This window comes from Alligator mississippiensis, chromosome 7 (assembly GCF_030867095.1).
Source record: "Alligator mississippiensis isolate rAllMis1 chromosome 7, rAllMis1, whole genome shotgun sequence".
In the NCBI taxonomy this organism is placed as follows: Eukaryota; Metazoa; Chordata; order Crocodylia; family Alligatoridae; genus Alligator; species Alligator mississippiensis.
The window spans coordinates 33,267,526-33,291,936 of record NC_081830.1 but is presented as its reverse complement, the minus strand read 5'-3'; the positions used below and the strand labels follow the sequence as shown (position 1 = coordinate 33,291,936).

At 46.6% G+C, this 24,411-nt stretch overlaps 1 protein-coding gene across 3 annotated transcripts in view; it reads left to right on the top strand.

Annotated features, from left to right (window-relative positions):
- The window catches only part of TSPEAR (thrombospondin type laminin G domain and EAR repeats), a 90,638-nt gene that overhangs the window by 55,591 nt on the left and 10,636 nt on the right, over positions 1 to 24,411 (top strand). For all 3 annotated transcript variants that reach the window (XM_014604568.3, XM_019489798.2, XM_059730792.1), the window contains exons 7-8: positions 3,235 to 3,467; positions 17,263 to 17,449. In XM_014604568.3, the coding sequence (XP_014460054.1) occupies positions 3,235 to 3,467; positions 17,263 to 17,449 (420 nt within the window). The remainder of the gene's footprint in view (positions 1 to 3,234; positions 3,468 to 17,262; positions 17,450 to 24,411) is intronic.

Below are 24,411 nucleotides of genomic sequence, written 5' to 3'. Positions count from 1 at the left end.
CTCTGTGACTTTTGGGAGTTTAGTGGCATGCATCTGAGAACCACTGAGCTAGAATCTAGCTGATGCTGAGTGATGGTGGCAAGGCGCCTCACCTCATGGTGCCCTGCTTTTTTTGGCATCTGCCCTCACCCAGCCCTTGGTGTGTACCTGAGGGAGCAAGTGCTACTCCTTTGAGGGCTCAAATGCTGGTGACCAGAGCCATTTGTCTACCCATGACCCCTCACACAGTCCCAGAGCATTGGGAGCAGCTGGGAAGGGACAAGCCAGCCTGAAAAGGGAAGCCACATAGTCCGGTGTCTGTCTGTCAGTCTGCCTGCCTTCCAGAGCATGCTGCTTTGAGTGCAGGGGCCAGTACAGGGACTGCAGTGGGTTAGGGAGCAGCCCTGGGTGGTCCCTCTCTGTAGGACACTGGAGTGCCCAGTTCCAGACAGGAAGAGTAGCAGTCACTTACCTCCTGGCACAGAGGCCAGGCATGTCATCCCACTGGGAAGGATCTCACTAAGAATGACTGGTGGAGAATCACTTCCCCACGTTAGAAGTAGTGCCATCTTCTAGCTGCTAGTCACTGGCATGTAAGTGGGCTTGTTGTATATGAAGAACTTCCTGAGGGAAGGAAAGTGAATGGATGGGTTGTACCAGTGCTCACTTGCCTGCTTGTGTAATGCTCTGAGAGATCAGGGACAGAAATCTGCCATTTATTAAGCATTACACTTTTCTTATTCTGAAAGAGGACTTGAATACTACCAGCTTCTGCACAACTGGGAGCTTCCAAGACCAGCTGCAACTCAACTCATCAATCCAACCTGCTATGTTGGAAGTAGCAGTCCTTTCAACTGGAGTTAGGGTGCTAAAGTGCTGAGACCAATGTCTGTCACGTTTACTGCATTGCCTCATTGTTTCTTCTGCGTTTGGACACAGATGCGTGACTAGGGCTCTCTGGAGCTGCTAAAGTGGAAATGAGAAATGATACTACTGCTCGTTTACTGTCATTGGGCTCTATGATGTTTTCTTGGGTAAAACCCTAATGAAACAACGACCCCATACTGACATGTCTTGGTGGTGGTAACTACACTGTAATCAGAATGTTCCTAAATGTACCTGAGGCTCTTTACAGATTGTGGGGTTGGTCCTGTTCTGGCAGAGTGGTAAAGTGTGGGAAGTGGTATTTACTGAGCCCACTGGAATTTACTGCAAAGCCAGCTAGGTATTGCCTGTACAGTGTTATTACTGGAAGTACAAAGGGCTATGAAAGCTGGTCAGCAGCAAAGATAGAACTTCAGCGCACAGCTCGGAGCCCCTCTGTTCATCCCTCTGAGCCACGTGGTCTCCGTGATGTGGTTGGGGAGAAGGCAGCGTTTAGGATTCCTTGCATGTTTCAGATTATCTTGACTAATGTGGTATTTCAGTAGGCAAGTAGGTATCTGTGCAGGCATGCGCACCACATCTATATCTCAAAGAGTGATATCAGGGTGCATGCTGTTTGCTTCTGGGCAGGGGTTGTGAAGCAATGTCGAGCACTCCTACCTTCTCCATTTTAAGATCCAGTTTTAAATCAGGGACTGTCTACTCCTTGTGGACTAGTTTGATTTGTGCTGCTGTAGCACTTTGTATAAGATGCAGTAGTATAACAAAAGGTGAGCAACCAGGGCACCAGCCCCAGTCATCCACTTAAAAGGGGCACAAAAGTGACAGCTTCCAGCCCAGCCACCACAGCTGCCACAGCTGGCTTGGTCTCTGTTACAACACCTGCCACCAGGACACAGAACCTGGTTGTGTTACAACAATGTCTATGACCTCTACCAAGATTTGTCAACCTGGAGAATGGCCACAGAACTGCCTGCCTGCTGCCACTCCCACAATGTGCTCATGGTAAAATGGGGGAACTGCAGCCTTGATAACCCAACGGTCTGTTGGCTAGGAAACTGGCTCCGAGGCAGGACCTAGAGAGTAATAATAGATGGAACTAAGTCAACATGGCACTTGGTGACCAGTGGCATCCCTCAGGGCTCAGTACTCAGTCCAATACTTTTTAATGTATTCATTAATGATTTGGATTCAGGTGTTAAAAGCAGACTGGCAAAGTTGAAAGATGACACCAAATTATAGGGGACTGCAGTCACACTGGAGGTTAGGCTGGGGATACTGACTGACCTGGACAGGCTTGCAAGTTGAGCAGATCAAAACCCGAGGACGTTCAACACCAAGAAGTATAAGGTGCTCCACCTAGGGAGAAACAACCAGCAACACACTTACAGGCTCAATATAACATCTATGAATTTATGAATCCATTAGACATCTCCATTTTGGTCTAGGCTCCTAGACTTGAAATGAACGCTAGGCTCCTAGACTTGGGTGTTGAGTCCGCATCGTGGCAATCTATACCAGCAGTGCCCAATTTTCTGGCCCCATGGGTGGTATGAGTGGTGCAGGCTTGCTCCACAAGCTGGATCCTGTGTGGGGTCAACAAGTGAGGTCAGTCCCTTGGTGTGCTGGCTTGGTCCTGCATACTCAGATCCCACCACCCGCAGGTACCTGAATCCTGCCGTGTGCTGGCTTGACTCCACAAGCCTGGATTCAGCTACATGCTGGTGCCATCTAGCATGCGGGGCTCCTCACAAGTCCTGAAATTTGGCAGCAGGGGAACAGCCATTGCTCCCACCATTCCCTTACCACTAGATTTCTGGACTGGGGGTCCTTAGGCTAGATGACATGGCTCCATAAGCTGGATCTGGCCTCCAGACTAGGGGTTGAGCACTGTATCCCTCACATCATAACTACCAGGCTGTGGGCTAGGCTTAATGGATCCCCTTACCTGTTGATCTAACACACTTGGGGAATCAAGAAAATTGGATTCCTGGGACTAGAAGAAAGAACAGGTGAAAGGTTGTATGACTGTGGTCCAGTGAGGTAGACACTCCCCTAGAAGAAGGCAGTCCACCAGGAGGGCTGTTTTCCCCAACAGCTTAGCCCACTGCCTGATGGTTAGAGCACTTTGCTGACCAAACAGTATGGTCCATGTGGAATAGTTGTAGGTCAGCAGTAAATTATTTAGCCCTTTATTTTTAAGCCTTTTATTGTGGGGACCCTAATATGTATACGGTGGCTACAAAGTGCCATATAAAATGTATTGTCACCAATCTCGCTCTCCAAAGAACCTTGGAACACCACTAAATTCAGAGGATACCTATTTTTAAGCTGTGCTTGATATTTCTCTTTCTGTTTGTGATTTCCTAGCTAAAGAGAGGCTGGACTACGTGGAAGAATATCAGAACCTGGTCACCAATTCTGAAACCCTGGGCATTGAGATCTTTGCCATTCCGGAGATGGGACTCTTTGCGGCAACAGCCAACCGACAGACTCCACCTGGGTCTGCTATCTACAAGTGGATGGATGGGAAGTTTGTGTCTTATCAAAATATTCCAACCTACCAAGCTCAATCCTGGAAATATTTCACAATAGGAAAAAAGGTAATTCCACTTCTAGGCTTGCTGTGGTGCTGTGTTAGATAACCAACACTGTCTGCTGGCTGCTTCTCAGGAAGGACAACCCACATTTGAGTCACAGTTGAGGGAAAGTTTTAGGAATAATTCCTCATAATGCCACTAACTTCAGTGGAGATACGTGGATACACATCAGCTGAGGATCTATCCCAGTGTTGGTTGCAAATCTGCACTTGTATCACAGGGGATGGTGACGGGAACGTTGCATTTTTTTTTACCATAGTTAAAAAAATTAAGATCAGAAATCCTAGCTGTGCTCATATGAAGTACCTGAGCCTCCATGGGAAGAAGATAATTGTGTTTATTTCTCCTTAGTACTCACAGCTCATCATTTAATCCTTCTGAAATTACAGTTCTCCAGGGCACATGGGTCTATAAGAAGCCTTGGAGCCCATTATTTTCCTCTCAAGAGTTGCTGAAACAACCTGTTGCAGCTCGAAAAGTGCCCGTTTGTTGCTGCTAATTTCTGGCTAGTTCTCTGTTCTTGTCTTAGACATTAATAAGAGTGAAGCCCTATTTCATATGATGCCCCTAAATGGCTCATACACAGCCACAAAGCTGCAGGTCTGGGGCATTTATGCACAATTTGGGAACAGCAGACCCAGACTCTAGGACCCTTGCATGCTTTTCATATAAGGTTCATAATGTGGGATTTTTGCATGTGGGATTCATGTATCTGGAAGAACTGTTATACTGACAGCTTTTAACAAGTTTATTGGGTGTGGACTTGGCCACCTTCATGGATGGCTGTGAATTGAGCTCTGGGCACATTCTGAATACATTTTTGGAAAAGATAGATGTACATACCTCAGCAAAACCTGGAGTGTCTCTACCTGAACCTCCTAGACTCTCAGCAGGGGTATTCCTTCATAATTCAGATGCAGAACCTCCCTGGCGTCATTTTAACACTGATCTAACTCCATGGATTCTCCAGTGTAGTGGGGGCCAGTCTTTTTTGGCAGGCATGTCACAAATTAGCCCCTTACCCTCCCTGAGTGCCACTCCAATCTATTTCCCTTCCTCAATCTGCTACTCAGCTTTCTATTCTCTGCCCATTGCTCCCTGCCTGATTTGATGCTCTGCTTTTTGCTCCTTGCCCTATCTGCCACTATTTTGCCAGTCCCCTCTGGCACAAGCCACACCAAAGGCAGCTCAGGCCTCTTGTAGCACCCATACTGCAGGTTGGCCACCCTGCTCAGTAAATTGTATGTTACTCTTGCTAGATAGATCATCTTCCCTGCACCAGTTTCTTTTACAGTGGATTTGTGTGCGATTATTGTGTGTGTTGTTGTGAGACTGTCACAATTTAATTTCCCCTTTAACTCCAATCTAGTCCCTCTGAGCACATCCCCCCTTTACAACAATAAAGGTCCAAGATGCTCGTCTCTCTTACCCTTAGATCCTTCCCATAGCGTCTGCTTCAGTGTCTCAAACAGGCACAGACAGCCATCTTCCTTTCTCAGTAGAGAGGAACTTTTCTATTCCTGTCCTAAGCCTTGGCAAAACAACTATATAACTTAATTGGTATCTCCAAGTAGCATCGTCAGGGGTCAATAGTCCAGGTATTGTTTCTTAGTCCCTTTGAAGAGTTTACTGAAAAGCTGCTTCTCTGCGGCTGTTATGTTGCCTTCCTGCTAATCCTGCTATTCATCTAAACCTCCATATGTGTGTTGCAAACATTTCCTAGGACCCATGTACATGCAAATGCCCTTAAATAACTACAGATCATTATTCCTTCCCACCCCATCCTTCCCAGTGACTTCTTGCTCTGCAGAGCATTTGCATACTGTACTCTTCACCAGGCAGAGGCATACTAGCACATACTGAATGTATATTTGTGTTCAGCGTTAGGTTGTGTTTGTATCTGGAGGCCCTGATTTCTGCAGGATGTTCAAGAACACTGAAATTCAGAAAATGCTGGTGGATTGGGGAGTGAGGAGTTGGCTGGTAAGAGAAAAGCAGCCACTTCCTACGCAGATTTAGATAGGTAATTCATGTCTCCAAGGCCACTGTAATAGCTGGGTAGCAGGGTTCAGAGAGCACAGACTCAGGCAGGAAACATGTCCTAGGTTTTCCACAATGGCGAAGTGAGCCTGCACTTTGCTGGCAGCCAGTGGCTCTGTCCAGCTGAGACTGCTGTGAGTATTAATCCATTCCAGTCTACACAAGCCAAGTTTGCTTGTCCCTTTCTGTTCAGGGAGGTACATTGCCAGAACTGGTCAGCTTGGTTTTCTGAGGGGCTCGCTGGCCATAGTTTTCAAGAACGTCCAGCCTTCAGCAACTCCTGTTGTCCTATTGTGCTCCTTAGAAAATCTGGCTTTGGTTGTGAGTGCAGACACTTTGAACATTTGGCCCTGAGCTATCCAGGCCTTGATGGTGTGTCTCAGCCTGTAGTGCTCAGCTTCTGTAATGAAATTTGGGGGCTTAGTTAGGGGACTCTCTCCACTAGGCTGAAGACAGCTGCTACTGTCCTATTAAAGTTTGGACCACAGAAAACTCCCAGGCAGGATAGCTATAGCACCCCCTGCCTGGACAGCTTGTCCAGTCTTCTTGGACTATATCCAGCTCCCCAAACACCCTCGCGGTGACACTGCCCCACCACAGCTAAAGAAGCCCCTTGTGTACTGGTTCTCATTCACCGTTCCATAATGGAGAAAACAATTGTGGTGGCCTATCCATAGCTCTCCTTCCTCCCTCTTCCTCACTGCTAGAGACTGCTGCAGTATGTTTTGGCCCTCCCTTCTGTCCAATTCCATGTGTGGGTGAGGAGAATTGGCCAACTGAGCTTAAGGATCACAGCAATAGTCTTTACTCCATGGAGGAGACCCAGGACTACTGTATTTCTGGGGACATTTTCTAAAGGAACCCGTGTCGAGCCAAGAGTATCAGCTTATGTTTGCAGACAAGGATCAAAACAGAGCAAAACAGAAGTCAGGAAGCGAGTATGTGAAGAGTCCTTTGGGGTGCTGCCTAAGGCACATTTTTTGCCTAGATGCCAAGCCTTCATGCTGCTTGGATTCCCTGCTTTATTGCCTGCAGCTTTGTCAAGCATTGCACATTTGTATCCTTCTGTTGCTAGAAGGTTTAATTTGCAAAGAGGATACAGTACTCAAGGTCTTTTTAAAATGAACATACAGTCAAAGCGGCCTAATGTCCCTGCTTGCTACTTTTTAGGATTTTGTCTTCATTGCCTTCTGGCTTCTTAATGTATAAAAAAGCATGTCACAGAATCACTTCCCAGTTGCTTAGGGCTCAGCACAGAAGGCACCAAGCAACTTTGGGTGCTAATAAACTGCTTAATATACAAATCAATGCGGAGCTGCCATGTTATTATTCAGTATTACCAACCCCAAGTGTTCTAAAATAATGAATCAACCCCCTGCTTCCCCCCTTCCCAGTCATTAGATTAAAACAGAAAGTTAAAAACAGATTTTCATGAGAAAATTCTGATTCCTCAAAGCTGAAATTGTATGTGGGAAAGGTTTGGTGTGGGTCAATTTTGGAAAAAGAATTGAAGAGAAGTTTTGAAATTGTCAAAATATCCTAGTTGGAGATGGCTTCAATTTTGGTTGTCCTGATGCAATTTGTTTTTTGTGGTTGTTGGTTTACAAAAACAGTTTGAGCTATTTTGACTTTTCTTCCTAATTTAAGATGGGAAAATTATGCAAAATCTTGACAATTATTGCAGGATGAGAAAAACTGTTGCCTGCCCAAGCCTTTATTTTATAACCAGTTTCAGTAGGACAGAGAAGGTGAAATGGAGGTGGGGCTAGGGGGTGGGTGGGAGAGATGGGACTTAGATCTAAGACACTGTTGCATGTTTTAGAGTTATTGGTAAATCAGAATCACAGGACCCATAATGCATACATATTAACACCCTAATTAGTACCAGGCAGAAGGGGATGTTGATGGAGGTCTATTATAGATCACCAAAGCAAGCTGAAGACCAGGATACATTCCTTTATAAGCACTTACAGATAGCATGGGAAGAGAAGAACTATGTTGTAGAACCGTAGCATCATCCTCACTGTTAAAGGCTGTATTTCATTTCCATTTGGAATTGTTCTAGCTGCCACATCCTGCCACTGGCTTTTGTTCTGCCGTTCTCTGAGAGATCCAAAAGCCTGCTACGATCAAACGTCTCTACCCCTGTGGATCCTTAGAGGTCATGACCAAGTTGCCTCTTACCTTCTTCTTCAGTACTGCAAGCAGATTGGATTCTAGGCTCTTATAAAAAAGTGTGTTTTCCAAATCTTGAATCATTTTTGTAGCTGTTAGCAGTGTCTTCCCTTCTTCATCTTTTTGGAAATGTGGACCTAGGAAGTAAATTCTGATTTTTGCAGTTTGCCAGTAACAGGTGATATTTTACCAGGTATCTACCCTATGAAATCCAGGGAGTCTGAAGTTCAGGTGTAGGGAGAATCATTTACTTGCTTCTATGTTCTCTCTGTGTTTTAGTGATTCTAGGTCTTGAGTAGTCCATTCCCAGACCCTCTACCCCATCCTTTGTGGCCTCCTACAACCAAAGGGAAGGCAGTGACCCAGAAATAGAGAGGATAGAACAGATCTTCCATTCCTGAATGACATGGTTAGTGTGCATTATCTCACATATCTCACACCTCACCTCATAACTGCCAGCCAGACGGCAGTGACCAAGAGAGAGGGTTTGGTGATCTGATCCAGGGTTCTTGGGAGACAACAGGAAGGGGTCTTTCTGTAGAACTGATTAAGTTGGTGATCAGGTCCCTAAATCTCAATATCTTTGTGCTGCGTTAGCAGGAAGAAACATTCTTCTTGACTCAAAATGAGAAGAACTAGGTAGGATTGGAAATCAAGATGTGAAACTAGGTATTTCCCCTCAAGCTAAAGCTGTAAAAAATGCTGTTCTTCAGAGCTATCCTATGGACTTGAAGGTAAGTACTTTGCAAGTGGGTTGTCTTTTATAAGTAACCCTCCTCCCAGCCCCAGATAATGCATTAAACAGGAAAAACGCAATGTTCAGCCTGAATCACTCACTCCCATATCCAGCCACTTGTTGTTAAGATCCTTTGTAGGCTGGAATGTTTCATGTTATATTTTTTTCTGTTGGGTAGAAATTAATAGAAAGGAATTGCCCAGCTTTGCCTACATTTGAAGATGCTGACTACAGCATTGTTTCTTGGGTGTCTGTAGTTTCCCAGCCTAGGTTCAGTCACCCCAGCAAATTAGACACAGGGCATGAGGATCATAATTAGTCAGGGGTCAGTTAACACATAATTGGTCCAGGGATTCTGCTTAATTGGATCTGTTACAGAAACATAACCTATGAGAGGTTATGTATGAGAGGAAATCCCATGGAGATGAAATGAATAAATCATGGGAGGACAGTAATACAGTGATTACACAGGTCCATCCATCCTCTCCTTAATATTTGTGAAACCTTTTAAATAGGAAATAGCTTGAAAGGTAGAAATAACAGCTTTTGTTAAAGGAATATGGTCAAGCTTGTTGCAATTTAGAATTAGCCTGTAGCAGCTGGGATGCGTTAACTTACTGATTACAACCATATGAGTCTTTCCTTTTTGTTTTTCAAAGTCAATCCATGCTGTAGGAAGAAATAGAAAACCCCTATTACATAGCTTTTATGCAACTTACTACAAACATACCATTGCATGCCAGCCATGGGAGGAGGCTGCCCACTTGCAGTTGATTATTTAGTGACTTTTGCTAAGGGCTACATACATTTTTAGGTCTGTAGCAACATTCAGTGAGAAATAACACCACTGTTCTTTTACCCTACATCTGTCATTTTTATGTCTACAAATGAAAATGTCCTCTGGATGTATGTAGGTGGTACAGGTATTTCAGAGAGAATGATTTCTTGCTCAACCTAATCCTAGAGAGTGAACAAACAAGGACAAGCAATATTGTCATGGGTGATTTATTTGTGTCAGGGGACAATGAGTACTGAAAAAGCACCTCACTTGTCTATCTCTTCTGTCTTAGCACATCTTTTATTCTTGCACTATCACGTTGTGCAAAATGGTTTGCATTGAGCCTACTCAAACTTTAGGTATTGTTTTCAGTGCTGGATAAATCTCATTCATGTGTGTAAGAGAGATCACCCAGGGACATAGTAAAATTCATGAGTTACTCATACTGAACAAGATGAAGGACATCTCTTCTCTGCAATGGACTGGAGAGAGATAGGCCAGGACATGGAGGAGGATTCTCTGTATGAGGACAGGATGGAATTCAATTTGGACCTCCAAGCAAACACACAGCCTGGTGCCCTCAAAATCTTGGTATGACAGCATGAATCTTTTATATTAATGTGGCTATTGTTAAAATTGGTAGGCTAAACAAATTATACTAAAGATGTTTTTCTTTCTGTGTTGGAATATGGCAGCAAAAGAATGAGCAACAGCTACCTGATCATCATTACGTATAGGCAGATGTCCTTTCTGAATCAGACATGAGGTACTTGCGCGGGGCATTGTGGTATGAGCTATACTTGTTGCTATGGTGATGGCCATCTCATTTCTACATCGTTTTTGTCAGAGAATGAACTGTGGTGCTATTTTGAATGCAAAAGAGAACTGGAGCGGTTCTATTCTGCCTGCCTATGTCAGGAATTTCTGAGATGCCCATCGCAACAGCATCAGAGTACTTCCGATTTCTTTGATGTTGCTCAGAGCTGTGAGGGTTATATTGGTTGTATAATCCCATGCACCGGTACAGGCTGGGGACTGATTGGCTAAGCAGCAACTCTGCAAAAAATGACCTGGGGGTTAAAGTGGACAAGAAGCTGAATATGAGCCAACAGTGTGCCCTTGTTGCGAAGAAGGCTAATGGCATACTGGGCTGCATTGGTAGGAGTGTTGCCAGCAGATCAAGGGAAGTGATTCTTCCTCTCTATTCTGCACTGGTGAGGCCACATCTAAAGTCCTGTGTCCACTAGTTTTGGGGCCCCCACTACAGAAAGATGTGGACAGATTGGAGAGTCCAGCAGAGGGCAACAAAAATGGTTTGGGGGCTGAAGCACATGAGTTCTGAGGAGAGATTGAAGGAACTGGGCTTATTTAGTCTGCAGAAGAGGAGTTTGAGAGGGGATTGAATAGCAGCCTTCAACTCCCTGCAGGGTGGTACCAAAGAGGATGGAGCTGGACTGTTCTCAGTGATGGCTCACGTTGTAGCAAGGGGAAATGAGTTTAGATATTAAGGAGAACTTTCTCATGAGAAGGGTAGTAAAACACTGGAACAAGTTACCCAGACAGGTTGTGGCATCTCCATCTTTGGAGATTTTTAAGACCTGGCTAGATGAAAGCCTTGGCTGGGATGAACTAGTTGGGGTTAGTCCTGCTTTGAGCAGGGGGTTGGACTAGATGTGACCTCCTGAGGTCTTTTCCAACCCTTCCTGTCTATGTTTCTGTGCCTTCTCATGCCACGTTTGGTATCAGGAAGGAATTCTACCTCCCAGTGAGATTGGCATGGAATGTGGTTTCTGCCTTCCTCTGTAGCAGGGGGCATGGTCTTTTCTTATTTTCTATGATTATATGACTGAGAATGTATCTGGTGGCTGTTCAGTGCCCTCTTGTAAATTTGCTGGTGGCCTCAGTCTAGTCCCTAGTCGGCAGCTGATCCCACCACAACGCAGCAGCCTCATGCTTGGCATTCACTCTTCTTGTTCTCCATCACACTAGAAAGCTTGAATGCTGAATGGACCTGGAGCTGCAAGTACCTGGGCTGTGCCCAAGTCCTTTGGAACAACTGCTGTGCTGGTGTATCCCTCCTTCCTGCATGCCTGCTCTTTTTCTCTTCTACTGCCCTATTTTGTCTTCTGCCACAGGGCTGGAGGAAGGTCTGAAGACTTAGACCCATACAAGACAAGTTTCAATACATTGGTCTGGATGTTGTTTGTCATCTTGCATTATCCAGCAAGGCACTTACAGAGTTACTTGGTGCCACTTTGACTAATACTTAAATCATCAAAAAGTTATTTCACACAGCCATTTCTTGTTCCCCAAGTTCGAGTCCCTGCAGCAAAAGTTGTACGGACCTGACTTGACCCATGATGGCACTATAAGCAGCCAGCTGCTCTGTAGGAATCATGTCCAACTTGGCTGATCTGGGTTGTATCTTTGGATAATGATAATGGATAATGATAATAGATAGTGGAGAATGACTTTTTGGTATAATGTATCAGATATGTATTTTTGCTTTGAGAAACTTGCCCCTCATACATTGTCAGTTGGATCCATTGTTGGTTGGGCTAGTTAAAGCTTTCCTTTCTTCTGGAGTGCTAAGGGGTATGTTGGCAAATATGGATCCAGAATCATGAATTGGAGCCTTGCTACAGACTTGAATTGAAGGTTGCCCCCTGCGATAAATGGGTACCTTGTCATTTGTACTGGGGAGCCAAAAGCGGCTGGATGTGATGTTAACCATATTGTTCCCTGGCTACAGAACCAGATTAGCCTGGTGAGCCTTTGACCTGAGGAGCAAAGGCTAGCTTCCTGCTAAGAAGCAGTTGCTGGAAACTGAGATGGTTGTGATGAGACTACCCTTGTATCAGGCAGCCCTCAGATATCCTTGATCCTTCCCAGTTTGACTCCAAGTTTGAGCCTGGAAACTGTGCTAGTCCCACCATTTGATAATACCTATCTAACAACGCACAAATATATCCATGAAACATCCAGTAGTAGTAGGCTTTGATACCTGGGGTAGAAACAAGGGAAACAGGACCACCTGGGTTGTTTTACATGGTCATCTGAGAGAGGGGCACACAGGGCTCGTCTGCCCCAAAGGTGTCATTGTGTATGGATCTAGTAGGTTGGTTGTGTCTAGGACACCACTGTGGGAGGCATCATGCTGTATGGTAAGCTGATATGTACTGCAAGGTACCATATTCATCATTATGCACCGGACACCCTCCTATGCATCTCTTCTTTAGTTAGCCTGAGGTTTTGCTTTCACAGGGCCTGGCTGAAGTCCAGGATTGGAGGTCACTCTAGACAAGGTGAAGTTGCTGCTGTTTAGCTGGGAATAGCATCTGGCTTTGGTGACTGGATGAAGGTTCACCTCCCTTTGTCCAAGGGGTTTGCAAGCTATGAGGTGTTTTGGGATCCTTGATTGCTTCTGGTGTGAGGTTGATGAGGCCGGTCCAGTAGAACCCTTATAGAAATCAGTTTGCCAGCTACTCATCTCCACTCCCATGTTTCATGTGTGCAGAGCAGCAGGGCATGGGAGATGGGGAGGGGTTGGCTTGTATAGCTCGGGATAGTTTATGTCTACCCTTAGAATTGCTCCAAATAGATATATAGCCTCAGACCCTAGTCTTATTAGACGTCAATGGAATGAAGGTTCCTAAGTCACTAAGGTACTTTTAAATATTGTACCCAATATCTTTTGGCCTTTCTCCATGTCAGAGTACATCTGTGAGAGAGAGGGCAACAATTTGAGATGGTGCATGAGAATCTTCCAAGCCTGATATTCTTCAACAAATGTGCTCATGTTTTAAATTAATGTAGATCACTCAAAAATTGTATGATGGGCACTTCCACATGTTGGAATACCACCGTCCTCCAGTCCAAAAAACCCCAGTACAAATCTGTTCTGTTTTGTAGTAAGAATTCAGTTATTCAAGCCTTGGGGGAAGGACTGAAATGACCCACTGTTCTGGCCACAGAAACCAAATTGCATACATTCTGTTCCCTCCCTGACAACGTGTGAGACATGCCGTGTGTGTAATGCCAGGATCAGCAAGTGCTCTAACTATTCTGAGTGCCTTGATGGTGACAGGGAGGCTAGTTCTCAGTCCTTGTAAAGAGAGCCACTCTCTGGTTTGTGGCCTCAGTTTTTCTTGCACATGTTTGGCCATCTGAGAGTCATTAGAGGCCTTCATAGAGAAACCTCAGTGGAGTCTTGTTGCAAATCTTTAAAGCGAGTCACAAAGACAAAGCCGGGGGAAGGGGGGACTCACAAGAGAATGAGTCTGATTGCTTGTCCACACGTCAGTGCTTCTTAGGGCTTTTTCATATGTGCTGCTGTTCAGTTTTTCAAATTGAAGTTCCCTGTGTCCACGGACTTGTTTCTTCTGAATTTATCAGCCACTCCCTGCACATTGGGTAAATCACTTTGAAGTTTGATTCAGTTCATTTTGGGCAAAGTTAGCATGGAAAAAAGTGTGTTTGGGCACATCTGTATGTTGGTTCAATGCCACCTCTTAGTCAGACCTCCTGCAGCTATCCCACAATGCATTGCTTCACACTGGGCTCACGGGTTTGTTTATCTGTGTATCTTCTATTGCCCTAGGGTCATGCTGACAGCACGGCACCGCCCCACTACAATGCTAAGATGTATCCATAAGTGCCAGGTTAGCAATTATAGGTTCCCCAGCGTTCATACTCTTCTCTGTGTTAGAGCAGCCATGTCTTGTGTCTCTGCAGGGGGCTGTACACAGGTTCTGTTTTCCTGGTAGTGTGGGGAGGGGAGGCTGTCCAGGCCTACCTTCACACAGCCACCTGTATATATCTGTAGAAATACCTGCCTCTGCTTTGAGAAGTAAGACTGGAAGCCCCGAAGACACCATAGACCCAGAGCTTGAGGGTTAGTGCCTGAGCAACTGGGGCTTGTATTGTACGTGTAGGTTTTGCTGGAGCATGGATTGGTGCAGCCACTGACCAGTGCATATAGAAACCATACAGAGGCCTGTTAGCAGCATGAACCAAAGGAGGCCTCAGTAACAGCTTGAGCCATACACTGTGGTGGCCAGAAAGTAGAACATACATGGCCTATGTTGAAGAGCTGAGCAAGTTAGGAGTATTAGCTGCTAGGCAGTTAAGAAAGCCAGTGGATGGAAAACAATAAATAAGATGGGTACAAGACCCCAAAAAAGAGCTTAGGGTAAACAAATCCTCATCTCGGGGCAGAAGGTTACAATGTCTGGGGAGACTGGATGTGAATGATGACACCTAAAGATGTTTAGGTACCTGGCGAGAACTAGGATGTATGTACTGTAAACACAAAGTCGTTTTGATCAATGTGTGAAAGAGGCTTAGGAAACCTGAATGCTTTGCACTGAGCCAGGGGCTGGGTTTTATGCTGGTGCCATATTTTACATGTCGGAATGGGATATGACATTAGTGTTCAGTGTTGTTTTTGAACAATAAACCCTAAAGAGTCCTTGTTGTTACTAAGAACCAGAGCCTGTGGTCTCTATTACAACTAACAAAGTTATTAGTAGTAATAATATTATACACCAGCGGTATCCTTGACAGCACCTACACAGACCATCCAAACTGAGGGAGCCTGACATTATCAGTATTGCTTTACTCCAGACCACACCTGAGTCAGTTTGACAGTATGCTATATCATGGAGACCTCAGAAAGAATATTGCATCAGGGCTCTTCTTGTGAAAGAAGTGCTATACAGCAGTCAGGCAGAATTTCTTTTACTTTCCAGGGAAAATTTTAAGGAAAATAGAATATTTAATTTTTTTGTCCAAATTTTTCAGTGGGAAATTTTGAATTTTTTTCATTGAAAAACAATAATTTTGGCCAAATACTGCTGAAAATTGAAAAGCATGAAATCAAGAGATTTGGCTAATTTGTTTCTTCATTTTTTTTTTTTTGGCTCAAGTGTTTTATCCAGTTTTCTGTCAAAGGATTTGATCTATTTTAGAAAAATAGACATTTTCTGTGAAAAATGTTGTTTAAACAAAAATCTATTTTCCTGTCGGGAAAAAAGTTTCACTGGAACTTTTTTTACGAGCCTTGCTAAAAAAAGTTGGCTTGAAGTCATCCTAGGGAATGATACAAGGCTGACAATTAGCATGGCAGGGTATTTCCTAACAGACGGCAATTAGAAGATGGTGAGCCAATTTTTCTGCGCTCCCTTTGTTGGCTTGTTAACCCTCTTTGCTATGGATGAGGCAGTGGCTACAAGAGTGGTCTCTGATTCAAACACAAGACTGAGAATAACTTTTGTTCCCAACTCTGCCAGGGACTCCCTGTCTCATGCTCCTTTTTGCTTTGCTTCCCTTTTTGGTTGTGAGCTCATTCTGGTCTTGGAAACATCAACCATTCTAGCATTATTCCTGGTTTTATGCTTGGGGATAATCTCTTCTGCCTGTAATATCTCCAGAATGAATCTATCAAGTGCTCTTACTTCCCTTTGGCAGGAAACTGGGGGGATATATTCGCAAGGGTATTTGAAGTGCACAGATATGGAAAAACCTTTTCAAAATCACTTACAACGCACGCTTCGTTCTTCTTACTGGTGGTGATGCACAGTGCTGCTGGAGACAGACAGATACACAAATGCACACATTTTGTGCACATGCCTACACATAAATGTTAGTCGGTACTACATTTTCGGTACCTCGGTGTATGGGCCCATCTCTAATAACTCTGGAAATAAGGTGTACAGCACATGCAGTACATTAATATGTTAGTTGGCCAAAGAGGGATGAGTTTAGGTCAGTTAATTCATGCTTGTATGATAGAGACCATGGATTTCTAATCAGGACTGCATATGTTCAGAAAGCAGAGAAAGAGAAGTATAAAGGAAGAGCAGGTATAAGCCGTTCTATCCACAGAAAAGTTCCTGTCTGTCACTGTTTTCAAATATAAGTATGCCAGACCTGTATGAGGGCAGCCAGGGCTTGTCTAGTACCAGAGAAGCTTCTAGGGGTGTCATTTTGGTGTTAAAGTCAGGTCCAGGTCCAGCCAGGCAAGTAATTAGGTTTGCATTTCCAAATGCATTCTCTGCTACTGCCTTTGTGGCCCTTGGTTTGTCCCACAAATTAAAATCATCAACTTTGACTGGCAAAATGTCTGCAGAAACTGACTGGCAAAGTCACCTACCTGAGTATTCACAGGATGGATGGTTCAAATTTGTGTGAGCGTTTGGGCCCATCCAGTTTGGTAACACTGTGCAAGATATCTGAGCAATCACCACTAAGTCAGGTAACTTGAATTTAGAATATTTGCTACCAAACCACAGCGATTATTCTCCAGCTAATCAACATTATTAATTATCTTGCAACATGTCTATTGTAGTAGCACATAGACATTAACCAGATCATGGCCTATTGTGCTAGGCACTGTACAGAGGTATAGTAGATGAAACATGCTATCTGTACATGGTAAATATAATGCCCCCAAATGCCTGCTGCATTAGGGGGCTCAATGGGAATGATTCCCCTTGCTGCATTCAGTAGCTCAGTTCTGGGTGTGAACTGGCATGGCAAGCTGAACTCCCAAGCGGAGCTGGGAAAGAAAGCAAGGGTGTGCCCACAGCCAGGTGGACTCACAGCACTTGACAGCACAAAGCAGCCTGTGCTAGATTTTCTCAGCGGCTTGATTGCTTTCCCTCTCCACTCAGCCTCCCTAGCTCTCTCTGTCCATTGTCTTCCACCCCTGGAGCAGCTCTTCCCCCTCCCAGAGTCTGTCTCTGTCTCCCCATTCTCTCCGTTCCACCCCTTTCCTTCTCCCCAAACCTCTGAAGCAAGAAAGGGAAGAGGAGACTGACTCTGGTGGGGCATCCTTCATTGAGTAGCACTGTATGCTCTGGGTGGTGCCTGCCAGGAGGGACTGCAATTTAAAGTCACTCTGTCTTTCACTCAGCCATGAGTAGACCAGGTAACTGCCCCCACTGTGCCCTGGTGGAAGTGTCCATCAGTTGAGTTTGCCCCAAAACTATGGCTATACCACAGCATCTGTGCTTAAGAATTCCCTATAAGAAGAGAAACTGAGGATGTCCTGGCTTGTTATTTTTCAGATCTTCCTAGCAGTGGCTAATTTTGAGCAGAATGAAAGGGGTCAGGAGTTCTCTGTAATATACAAGTGGAGCTACAGAAAAGAGAAATTCATCTCGTACCAGAGGATCTCCACGCACAACGCTAGGGACTGGGAGGCCTTTGTCATTGAGGGAGAGGCCTTCCTCGCAGTTGCCAACCACAGAGAAGGTACCCAGACCTTATTCTTACTGGCACAGCTCAGTCTGTACATGTTCAAGGCAGATGAACTAATGGGAGAAAGACACTGGGAGGCTACGAGTCTTTTGGGCTGAGGCTGTGCCACCATGTTTCACTGTCCAAAGCAGCTTTGTGTTTTAATGGCTATATTGTGGGTGCAATTCAGTGCAGGAGTGGAAGGGTGGTCCCTATTGATTCAGTGGGAGTTCTGCCAGTGGTTTCCACAGGCCTGGGATTTTATCCCTAAAATACGCAGTCGTGTATTTTATACAGTAAACCTTTGGGTTTCCGGATTGCTGTCTTCAGCAGAAGCCACTGGGGGCTAGAGCAAGAGGTCAGCAGTAACTTGGGGTTCTTTTTTCTTGCTGGATGCTATGATTTATTTTCATTTGATTATCAAGACAGGGAAGGGAGAGGAGTTGTAACAGGAGCTGACATGTTACATGAGTATTGCCATGTATTAGTAGGATCAAGGTCATGTAATGGAAGCCAAGAAAACAGCTTTTTTCTTCCTTTCATTCCTCCATGTGAGGCTTTCTTCCACCTTCCACTTCAGGCAAGCAAAATACTTTGTCAACATAATTAAGGTCCTGGTTAGACAATGTACCTATAGTAATGTAATAGGCATTTACAACACAGTCATTTGCTCAATAAGATGCAAAACTACCTCTAAAAAATCAGGGGCAAAATCAGTCTGGTGTAGGTAACACTGATTTAGGTGCAAAGTAAGGATCCTTGTGGGTGATACTTTTTATTGGGCCAACTCCATGGTTGGGATAGACTTAGACAAGCCTTTGAATGCAGCACCACCTTTTCAGGTCTGAGGAAAAATGCAGGAATGCCAAGTGCTAAGAGCAGTCTGCAGGGCTGTTAAATTTGAGAGGAGAGAGATTCTCAGAGGCTGCTAGCATCTGACTATTGTCAGATAGTCTGACTAGTGGAAAATCAAGCCCTTTTGAAAAAGGAAGAGGGTCATTATCTCCCATGGTGTGAAGAAACATTAGCAGGAATCAGGTAGCTTATAGTGAGCCACAAAGCCAATATCCATGTCCAGTCCTTGGCTCTCAGCATCCAGCCAGCCCATGTTTTTTTTGGATTAGGGTCATTGTCTGTTTGCAGTTTACTCATAGGTAGCCATTTGTTCTGGACAAGCAGGCTGTTATCTGCTTCACTTGCCACCTAGCAGTGAAGTATAGTACTGGCAGCCTACATTGTGCCTTACCCCAGGACAGCACCTCTGTCTGCTCCAGATCCCTGTGTCACTTGCAGCAGAGTGCAAAGACAGTGTGAGTTGTAGAGGTGTGATGGAGTTGTTCACCCAGGATGCTGCTGTGAGACAGTGAAGTGTTAATTATCATCTCCATTTTACAAAGAGGAGGCAAATCATTGAGTGACTTTCCCTCAATAAATTAGTTGCCTAGTTAGGAACGCGTCCATATTTCATAGATTCATAGATGTTAGGGTCAGAAGGGACCTCAATAGATCATCAAGTCCGACCCCCTGCATAAGCAGGAAAGAGTGCTGGGTCTAAATGACCCCAGCTAGATACTCGTCTAACCTCCTCTTGAAGACCCCCAGGGTAGGGGAGAGCACCACCTCCCTTGGGAGCCCGTTCCAGACCTTGGCCACTCGAACCGTGAAGAAGTTCTTCCTAATGTCCAGTCTAAATCTGCTCTCTGCTAGCTTGTGGCCATTGTTTCTTGTAACCCCTGGGGGCGCCTTGGTGAATAAATCCTCACCAATTCCCTTCTGTGCCCCCGTGATGAACTTATAGGCAGCCACAAGGTCGCCTCTCAACCTTCTCTTGCGGAGGCTGAAAAGGTCCAGTTTCTCTAGTCTCTCCTCGTAGGGCTTGGTCTGCAGGCCCTTGACCATACGAGTTGCCCTTCTCTGGACCCTCTCCAGGTTATCCGCATCCTTCTTGAAGTGTGGCGCCCAGAATTGCACGCAGTACTCCAACTGCGGTCTGACCAACGCCCTATAGAGGGGAAGTATCACCTCCCTGGACCTATTTGTCATGCATCTGCTGATGCACGATAAAGTGCCATTGGCTTTTCTGATGGCTTCGTCACACTGCCGGCTCATGTTCAACTTGGAGTCCACTAGGACTCCAAGATCCCTTTCCACCTCTGTGCCACCCAGCAGGTCATTCCCTAGGCTGTAGGTGTGCTGGACATTTTTCCTCCCTAGGTGCAGCACTTTGCATTTCTCCTTGTTGAACTGCATCCTGTTGTTTTCTGCCCACTTGTCCAACCTATCCAGGTCTGCCTGCAGCTGTTCCCTGCCCTCCGGCGTGTCCACTTCTTCCCATAGCTTTGTGTCATCTGCAAACTTGGACAGAGTACATTTCACTCCCACGTCCAAGTCGCTGATGAAGACATTAAAGAGTATCGGTCCAAGGACCGAACCCTGCGGGACCCCACTGCCCACACCCTTCCAGGTTGAGACCGACCCATCTACCACGACTCTTTGGGTGCGACCCTCTAGCCAATTCGCCACCCACCGGACTGTGCAGTCATCCACATCACAGCCTCTTAATTTGTTCACCAGTATGGGGTGGGATACCGTATCGAAGGCCTTCCTGAAGTCCAGGTATACGACATCCACCCCTCCTCCTGTGTCCAGGCGTTTCGTAACCTGGTCATAGAAAGAGACTAGGTTGGTCAGGCATGATCTGCCCACCACAAACCCATGCTGGTTTCCCCTCAGCATAATTTGTCCTGCCGGGCTCTCACAAATGTGAGCCTTGATAATTTTTTCAAATACTTTACCAAGGATGGAGGTGAGACTGACCGGCCTATAGTTGCCCGGGTCCTCCTTCCTCCCCTTTTTGAAAATGGGGACCACGTTAGCCCTTTTCCACTCCTCCGGGACTTGGCCTGTGCGCCACGAGCATTCGAATATTCCCGCCAGTGGCTCTGCAATGACGTCGGCCAGTGCCTTCAGCACCCTGGGATGGAGCCCATCCGGGCCTGCCGACTTAAAGGCATCCAGTTCTTCCAAGTGACTGCACCACCTCAGGATCTACGCATGGAAGTCTGGCGCCTTGCTGCTGCCTCTCTACAACCCCAGTGAGAGACTTGTCGTGTCCCTCGCTTAGGAACACTGAGGCAAAGAACTTGTTGAGGAGTCCAGCCTTGTCCCCCCTGTCTGTCACCAATTGCTTCTGCCCATTTAGCAGGGGTCCTATTCCTCCCTGGGCCTTCCTTTTACTCCCAATATATCTAAAAAACAATTTCTTGTTGTCCTTTACTTGGGTTGCCATCCTCAGCTCCATGGTAGCTTTGGCCCGCCTAACTGCCTCCCTACAAGCACGAGCAGAGGAGGTATATTCATCTTTAGTGATCTCACCCTGTTTCCACTTTTTATGTGCTCCCCTTTTGGCCCTTAGGCTGCCCTGGATTTCTCTGGTCAGCCATGGAAGCCGCCTGGCCCCTTTCCCTCTTTTGCCTCGCTCGGGGATCGTCTTGCTTTGTGCCCAAAGGATCGTTTCCTTTAGGCACAGCCACCCTTCTTGGGCTCCCATCCCATCAAAACTCCTACTCTGCAGTGCTTCCTTGACTAATCGCCTGAGTGCAATGAGATCAGCTTTCCTAAAGTCTAGCACTTTCACCCTACTAGTTACCTTACCCACTCGCCGTCTTATGTTGAATTCTATCATAAGGTGATCACTGTCTCCCAGATAGCTACCGATTTGGAGGTCCCCTATCATGTCATCTCCCGTTGCCAATACCAGATCCAGTATGGCATTCCCCCTAGTGGGACCATGCACCTCCTGTGTCAGGTGGAGGTCCTGTACACAGGTTAGAAACCTGCGTGAGCGATGGGACCTTGCTGTCTGCGTCTCCCAGCAGATGTCCGGGTAGTTTAGGTCCCCCATGACTACCGCCTCTTTAGCTTTTATGGTCTCCGAGAGTTGCCTCAGGAGCCCCGCATCTATTTCTTCCCCTTGGTGTGGGGGTCTGTAACAGACCCCTACCACCAAATCCCTTTCTCCTTGCCCACCATGTAGCCTAACCCACAATCCTTCTACTTCCTCAGCCTCGGATTCTGTCTTGATGAGGGTTGATGTATATTGCTCACTGACATAAAGTGCAACCCCCCCCCCTTTCTTCCCCGACCTGTCCTTTCTGTACAATCTATAGCCCTCAATATGTACCGCCCAGTCATGGGATGAATCCCACCAGGTCTCTGTTAGCCCCACTAAGTCATAGGTGTTTAGTGCAAGCAGGAGCGCTAGTTCATCCTGCTTGTTCCCCATGCTCCTAGCATTAGTATATAGGCACTTGAGCCCTGCGACTGGCGCCTTTGCTGCCCCCCTGCTCCCAGTCCCATGGGGCCCATTGTTTCTTACCTTCTTGTTTCTTACCTGTTCTGTAGTGCTGGCCTCCCCATGGCTTTCAGGTTCCCAATGTTCTCCTTCTTCAGGCTGGGCTGTCCTTGTGGGTGCCACATGGTTTGGTGGTCCACAGCTTCCCCCGCCCTCGTACTCCCCTCCCCCCGACGAGCCTAGTTTAAAGCCCGCCGGAGGAGATCCGCCAACCTAGAAGAAAACACACGCTTACCTTTGGGGGACAGGTGAAGCCCATCCCAGCTGAGCATGTCCCTCGTCGTGATGTGCGGGTCATGGTCCAGGAAGCCGAAGCCTGCCTCGAGACACCACTGCCGAAGCCGCCAGTTGGTCTCTCTGATGCAGTTCTCCTGCCGTCTTCCTCGTCCGGTCACTGGTAGGATGGAAGAGAAAACCACCTGGGCACCGAACTCCTTCAGCACGCCGCCCAGAGCACAGTAGGTTTCCTGGTTGTGGTGCTGCAGTTGCTAACCACAAAGGTGGCGAGACTTTCTGTGGGCAAGCCAGATATCACAAATGGGAAGAAAGATGCTTGGGGTTAAATCCCACAGGCTGCAATTTCTACTGGGATGAACAGCGCTCCAGGATCCTGTCTCTGCCCCATCCAGGCCCCACCTTGCTGGGCCATCCTCAGGTTACAGTGTTTGGATCCCAGCACTCAATACATAACCTCCTGAGTCTGCGTAGGCTCCAGGCACTGTCTCTTTCCATGGCCCCACATAACGGCCTCTAGGGCCCAGCTCTCCCACTCTGTGGGAAAGTGCTCTAACCACTAGGCAGCTGGGCACATTCTCTTCCCTGCTGCAGGCAGTCTCTTGTCGTGGTTGTTTTTCTGACGGGAGGACTGGGACAGACACCTCAGTGGAACAGTTCTGGCCGTGCTGCAAAGGCTAAAAGATTCATAAGGAACCTGGGCATCCTACTGGTTTGCTGACAGTTGCACAGGGTGAACTGAGGTTGCACTTTATGCATTAGATGTCTTCATACCGCATCTGTGCCTCTGAGAAGTGCATTAGGGTTTGGCTTACTGCGTTTTAGTGTCACTGTCCCACATTGCCTCCTCTTCCTCAGGCCTGAGAGCCATAGGGCAGGTCCCCGTTGCAGTCCAGCCACCAAGCTGTTAGCTAAAGGCTGGCAGTTCAGATGAGCAGTGCCTTTGTGGATCTGGCTGTCAGGGTCACACGGGGAGCACAGGGTGCAGGGAAGGGTCACACTTTGGTGGCCTGGCCATGGAGCCCACGTGTTGTCCCCTCAGCCAGCTTGGAGTGCCCCAGGCAGAAGGCACAGCCCCTGGAAGGAGCTGAGGGCTGGATCCTGCCCATGGCTGAGCTCTCCAGCTGTGGTCCAGCCAAGCACTTAGCTTTGTGCATGCTCAGTGAGGCCTCACCTGGGACGTGACATCAGCAGTTCTCCTCATATGCTGCAAATCAAGAGTGGGCTGTGTTTTAATGCCCCTGCCCCACTTTTCTGCTTCATGCATCAGGGGTTTGGGGTTTTTTTAAGCCTTCCTCAGAGGCACTGGGTGTTGGCTACCGCCAAGGCTGGGAACTGTGCCAGTGCTTCTGCTGGGACTTAAACATGGAGGTTCCTGGCTAGAGGGTCTTGCTCAGGGTCAGACTAATGCCATGTTTGGGGTCAAGAAGGAATTTACCCCATGGTCAGATTGGTACAGGGGGGAGGGAGGAGGTTGCCTTCCTCTGTAGCAGGGGACATGGCCTCTATCTGGGATCTCTTGAGCATATATTAGCAACCTTTTATAGAAGCAGGACACTGGCTGCCGTGGTCCCCCCGCTTTTCCTGTGGCAGGGTTGGGTGTTTTGTCTTGTCAGGCTTGTCTGTAGTTTCACTAAGAGTTTAGATGATGGATTTTTCTGGGATGACTTGGATAGGGCTGATCCTGCCTCAGGCAGGGGGTTTCTCTGGAGGTCCTTTCCAACTCCACTCCTCTATTATTCTGAGTCCCATCTGCCCACCACACTGTAGGCTTGAGCTCTTATGGTCTTCAGCTGAAGGAGCTCAAAAGCTTTCCAGAGCAGGTATACAAATCATGGGATGCAGAAGACAGGACCCATATGACATCCTCTGGAGTAGCACCACCTAGAGGGGAGTATTAGCAGAAAAACACCCAGCTTCCAAGTTCTCTCCTGTGAGCGAGACTCTGAGCTTTGAAGTAATGCTAGCAAATAGCCATGGTTCTACTGGGTTTTATGGAAATGGCTGAGCCAGCCCAAAAAGCACGTTTCCCTAAGTCTGGCAACACAAGCAGGAAGAACAGAACAAGGCTTGTTACAGCAAGGATTAGTGGCAGGTCAGGAATTGGCTCATAAATCTGGAAACGTTCAGGCCGGAAGGGATGGTCCTGATCCTCGCTTCTGGCATCCTGTATCACACAGAGGTTTCCATCTGCAAATTCCTGATCTGGCCCATAAATTATGCTGAGCTGTAGAGAGAGAGAGAGAGAAATTGCCACTCCCTTTAGAAATAGCAGGATTAAAATCGCATGCATGAGAGGTGTGGGGTAGCTCTGCCCACAATTCTGATAGCTCTACTGCACCCAGGGGGCTTCCCCCACAAGGGAAGTCCTCAGGGGATGGAGTAAGCT